General features: G+C 39.8%; 1 protein-coding gene across 1 annotated transcript in view; it reads left to right on the forward strand.

Moving 5' to 3' along the window:
- Positions 1-5541, forward strand: part of LOC115313557 (venom metalloproteinase antarease-like TtrivMP_A) — a 104784-nt gene extending 99243 nt beyond the window's left edge. Inside the window, exons 14-15 of the mRNA XM_040213698.1 lie at positions 4937-5318; positions 5426-5541. Of these exons, the coding sequence (XP_040069632.1) occupies positions 4937-5318; positions 5426-5541 (498 nt within the window). The remainder of the gene's footprint in view (positions 1-4936; positions 5319-5425) is intronic.
- Positions 5542-6000: the final 459 nt, after the last annotated feature.

A 6000-nucleotide genomic window follows, 5' to 3' on the forward strand; every position in this document is an offset into this window, starting at 1 on the left:
TTATAGCAGCAAAGGTACGCTCTCACGTGCGCTTTCCCCATTGTGTCTGGCCAAGTGATGTCGGTGCAAGCAACGTATTCAGAGGTTGCTGTGGTTCCTGGAAGACACTGCCAACATCCGTGTCGTACAGGGCTACTGACCTTTGAGAACTGAGATGCGTTCATTGTTATCTGTTTAGTTTCCATTGGCTTTTGGGGAAACGAAAAAAAGGTTTCGTTGGCGTGGGGGTTTTCATCCTTCATCATGGAGGAATCGTCGTTCTGGTTCCGCGTGCAAATTGCTAATCCGTGCATAAAAGTGGAGCTGCCAGAGGGATTTGTGCCCTATGAAAGTATCTATCGGCTGGTCCTCCGAGACGAGCGCAAGCTGAGTGGCCTAAAATCAGAGTTTCTTTGTTACCGCCAGTAGGCTGTGACTAGCACCGTTGATCCAGTGTTATTTTGGAAACTTCATTTACCTGACTGGCCACTACTGTCCCAAGCCTCGCTGGACATTCTGGGATTTCTGTGTCCAGCGCAAATGTGGAACGTGCGTTTTCAAAATTGCGGGTTGCGAACCGCAAGGAACGTGCTGCCATGACGGATGCAAGCCTCTCGAAGTATGATTGCATCTACTATAAGAACCAAGCGTGAGAAATAGATGCTTCCTCGAAAATAAGCGTATAAAATATGTGAATAAAGTTGGAACTCTCTGTCCGTGATCAATTGCATTTTTTTCCACCGATAATCACAGATTTTAGCCTCGTCGTGAGACGTTCAACCGAAATACACCGGTGTTTCGGAAATAAATCAACGCCGAAAAACATACGCCGATTTTTCCCACAAATAAACACCGGGAAGTGCGCACCCTACATATAAGTACCGCCGATATCAAAATTTGGCAGAGGACGTCTAGAAAACGTCCTGATTACAGGCCCCCTCCTCTATATCAAAACTGGCGATTTTAATGTCGATCACAACCTATAGGGAGTGTTCGAATAAATCCTCATGGAAGATGGCTTGCTGATATAGGGAATGTTAATAAACTATTCCTCTTGAGTATCGTAACCTCCACGTACATACATGGTACAGGTAGCAGCAGTTGCCTTGACTTAACGTTTATGTCATCGAGTTTGGAATCGCATGTAACGTGGTTCACAGTTGTATGAATATGAGGAACTGGCCATATCCCCACTTATACAATATTCCACAAATTGTGCAAGAAAAACACGAGAAAAACCTATTCTAACAGATGAATCGGTGGGAATTTGACGAGGCGATAAATAAAAAAAAACAAATGACTAATCCTCCTGATTTGTAACATGACATTATCTGTTCTGCAAAATCATTCACGCACAGTTACATATTTTCAAACCAATCGAACAGTAATTGATACGGAGTATGAACGTCTCTGCACATAACGACGACAGGCGCAAAGACGTGCAAGATGATCTAAAAAAACAACAGATGTCCTTGTGGTGAGAAGGCTGAAAAAAAAAAAAAAGAAGTAATCATTTAGATAAACTTGGTCAGGGTCGAGAACCAGGATTCTGGGCATAAATCGTTTCCCGAAAACCACTTAGCACAATTTCGAAGATCTCGGGCGGACTTAATACAACTCCCCAACAATAACACCGATTCCGGGCACTTTCGTTGTCAATGAAACGCTCTGCAAAATCTATTGCGAATGAAGTCTTCATCTCTTTCACGTCAAACACGACCCAGCAAACGAATATTTATTTATTATTACACACTGGATACCATATTGGGAACAAGCAGGATGGTAAAAAATACACAGGTTCCGCAGAATATACAGGAGTAACGCACCCACACCTTATAAAATGAGCTTGGACGAGTTATTCACTCTAGTGGAACAAGAAAAACAACAACCTAATATTAGTAAATCCAAATGTTGCTCGGCTCCGGATAGCGTAACATATGCATTCTTCATACACATGAGTACAGATTTAAGGAAATGGTTGCTACATTTTTTTCCGTCTTTTCTTGGACTACACGATGCATGGAAACGGTCAAGAATCGTTCCTTGGCAAAAAAAAAAAAAAAGATAGCCTCCAATGAAATGCGTTCCCGAAAATAATGAATGGTTCCCGTATAGGCCGCAGCTTAATAAAATCCTTTATTCACCCTGTTACTTTTGTAGAAGAGGAACTAACGCCAGTAAAAATTCCGATCGCTGCTTTCCTAGACGTGAAGGGAACATTCAATCGTGCCACACGAGATGCTATCTTTCAAGCGTCTGGGGAAGTTGATGTAGGAGGTCATTTATACGCATGGATAAAAAGTTCCATTTCAAAGCGTGCCATCTTTATGACAACAAATGAAGATGAAACAGTCCATCACTACGACACCTAATGTGTTCCTTAGGGAGGCGTCTTAAGCCTAACACTATTGAATATAATTATGATTCGACTACCCGGTGTTACCCTCCAACGTTAATGCGTCATTGTATGCATATTTTAACTGCATATGGGAATCGGGCTTTACTCGGGTGCAAGCGAAGGCAAGAGTAGAAATCACTTTGAAGAAGCTTCATAAATACAATTGCCAGCGAGGTATTGAACTTTCTTCCACTTAAACCAGCTGCCGTCGCATTTGCTTGGTGTATTATGGATCGATATTGCTAACGATTCTCTATGTAGCTACACATGTGTTACTTGGTGTATACATTGGCGGGGGATTGACATGAAGACCGTATATTGCTTACATAAAAATAAACTAACAAATTCCTTTTACTCTTCTCGCCTTATTAGGGGCATTACATGGGGCGCGACAGTACCGGCTCTGCTGCGGCTATATTGGGCTTTAGTCATAGGTTTGCTCCGGTATAGTCTTCCCATACTTCATGCACTTGTCAAACAGGTCTCAAGGCAAGGAAAAGTATAAAAGCACGCTCTTTTCCTGGCTATCGTGGACTACCGGTTTGTACTTCGACTGTGGTCACACCGGTAGAGGCTCACGCCAGAACAGTAGAAGTCCCACTATTGCTGGAAACAGTAAGAATTGTAATTTAAGAAACATTACAAAACATTCCAATCTTTCTTTTGCTAATATTGACTTTAAATGGCAACAATCTAGCTACTAAAGGGCTATGTTCCAAATTACACCCTATTTGCTTTATGATCTTGCGCAATCCTATACTTAAATGTGCCACCATGCAGCCTTCCTGTGCCACACGTCATAGATGAAATAGATGTAATCAGGAAAAAAAAAAACGCAGAAATTTGTGATCGTGCAACTTATCTTATGTAACATATTGTGTAATAACGCTTCAACGAGTAATGTTTATGATGATGGGTCGACAAGTTCTGATAGTTCAACTTGTTGTTTAATTAAGTTTAGCCATATAATATCCTCTTTACAACGGGATCAGTTACCATTCATAAAGCCCAAGGAGATGCTGGTGCAAAATCATCACATTTTCTGACTTCATGTATCAAAGTACAAGCCTACCAAAATAAAATTCCTTTGTTTATCAATTAACACTTCGTCAATAAAACAAGATATGCATTGCATACTGCTGCACATCAGTAGCACCCCTCTATGCCTTAGATTGAAATATATCATTCCACCTTTATCGTGACATGCCACGTCGGGGGGACTGCCATTCATTGACTAACACTTGGTCGAGCATTTGCACAAAATTTAATTGACCAAATAGCCCAAACCACAACGCCAGTGTCCGAGTTGTGAACTAATTGAAGCTATTGAGCACAGCATTTGCGATTATGGTGTTTACGATGTAGAAAAAAGCTAACTAAAAAGTACATTGGCATACCTTGATACCCTGTCCTTATCTGTGGCAACGGTGCTTGGTGCCTCGAACGAGCCACATAAAAGAGCAAAAGCCTCAAAACCTCACCTTTTAAGGAAACAGGTCTGGCTTCCGTTTATAAACCACGAACCTTGCTGTTCGTAAACATTACCGTGTCTTTAGTGTTCACGACGCGTGCAACTTTTACGCATTTCATTTTCTCCTCCTTTTTTGATTTCCCCTTTAATCTCCCCATTCCTCTCCCCCTGCACAAGGTAGCCAAACGGGACAATTAGCCAAGTTAACTTCTCAGTCTTCCTCTTCTTTTCTTACTTCCTTTCTTGAATACAAGTGCTTACTGAGTCAAGTTAATATTTAACAGAAACGAAATATAATTTTAGAACGTTTTCGCCCCAAATGTTGTAAGCGTGAACGGCAAAAGACAAGTGGAAATCTGGACAGAAGCTCTACTCTCAACTGACGTTTTAATAAAAAGAATAAAAAAAAACACAAGGATAAAAATAACATCTCTAATGAATATCGTTGCAAATTTAGCTGGATTCATTTCTTTAAGTTTGTTCAATAAAGTGATTAATAAAACATTATAAAAATTTAATGCAAAAATGGACACAGAACACTAAAATTATGGACAGGAAAAATCAGTTCACCGAAAATAATTTAGGTACTGTAGTTTCCTCGATGACAAGGTCACTGACGGCACCCTGATGGCCTGGCCTGACAATAATTCACGTGTTTTCTGATAAAACCGCCTCACAACCCCTATGTTTTCACACAACAGGGCGCATCTACTGTCCGATAATGCACGCCGATATGCCCAGACGTCGAGTATTCGAGAAAGAGTGCACGTTTTTTTGTTTCTTTTTTAAGCCTAACCTGCAAAGGTTATGCTATGAGATCTCGCCTAACGCAAAAATACTCCACGCTGAAAAACGGTACTTCGCTATAATGATAAATCGTTAAAACGACAAAATACTAAAAAAAAAACTGATCGCTTTGCCAAGTAGATTTCTGAGACATTTTGGACGGTTTTTATGCATAACACTGATCCATTATTCACACAAATTGATTTTTGCATTCTTCTACTTTTTAATGAGCCTGCATTGTGCTGCTGTCAAAAACAAAGCTCGTGGTGATTTGCTAATTCGAAGTCTAATTTTATTTTCAGATATGTTTCAGAGACAAGTGTGGGAAATACAGCACTGATCTGCCTCCGCTACCCACCTTGCCTACACCCGAAACGACCGCACCAACAACAACGACCAGTATACAGACAATACTAGTTACGATGAGGATGATTACAGCTCAAATTAGAACTGGCTTTTTAGGAGAAGCTCTCAGTGTGTCACGTCCTCTGCCGTGTAAACAGCATGATGTGCTAAAAAAACTTGAAACGTGGCTATTTTGCGTATTCCTTGATAATAAAGCAAAACTATTTACTAAGAGCATGCTGACTTACTCTATAAAGTGGCAGAAACCCTTGAAGAGGCAAGAGCATCTGTGTTTACAGTTAGAGACATATATTTATATTATCAATAAAGTATTGCTTGGTAGGTCTCATCTCGAACAATTTGATTGCGTTGCCCCACGTGCTCACAAATATATGTAGCGTATTTCTAATTCTCATCTTACATTCCTTTAAATGTGGCGTCCCAAGCCATAGGAACTAAAAATAAAACGCAAGCAGACCCAGATGAGCGATACGTGTGCTCAACATTATACAGCGCCGTTTTAATTATGATACCTACCGTCATCCAACATATATACTATTAAGGGAAAGTCATATCTGAGAAGACTATACTCACCTTGATAAAACTCCGCTGTCTTGGAATTCTCTAATCTCGTCTTGTGGCGCCACTTGTAAAATATTAAGTAAGATCAAGTACTACGTATGCTTTGATATATTTATTGATTAAGGTTACCATGTAGCGCCTAATATGTAATATTGCGAGGAGGGGATGCTTATACATTTAAAAGAATACAAATATAGGATTATTTGACATGAGCATGCACAAGTTTCAGCTATAATTACATGTAAAAGGGGAAAAAACGTAAACATGAAAGAGCATGAATTATATAAAAACAGTTTTGTAGAGGTGATGGACAAAATCTCATTTGGTAGCTTGTTCCATACACTTATTATAGAAGGAAACAAATGTATGAACCAGGGTCGAAAATAAAAATCAAGACAACTTAATCAATATTTAATTATTGATATATTTAATTATTGAA

Source organism: Ixodes scapularis, unplaced genomic scaffold, assembly GCF_016920785.2.
Source record: "Ixodes scapularis isolate PalLabHiFi unplaced genomic scaffold, ASM1692078v2 ptg000460l_1___fragment_1__unscaffolded, whole genome shotgun sequence".
NCBI lineage: Eukaryota > Metazoa > Arthropoda > Arachnida > Ixodida > Ixodidae > Ixodes > Ixodes scapularis.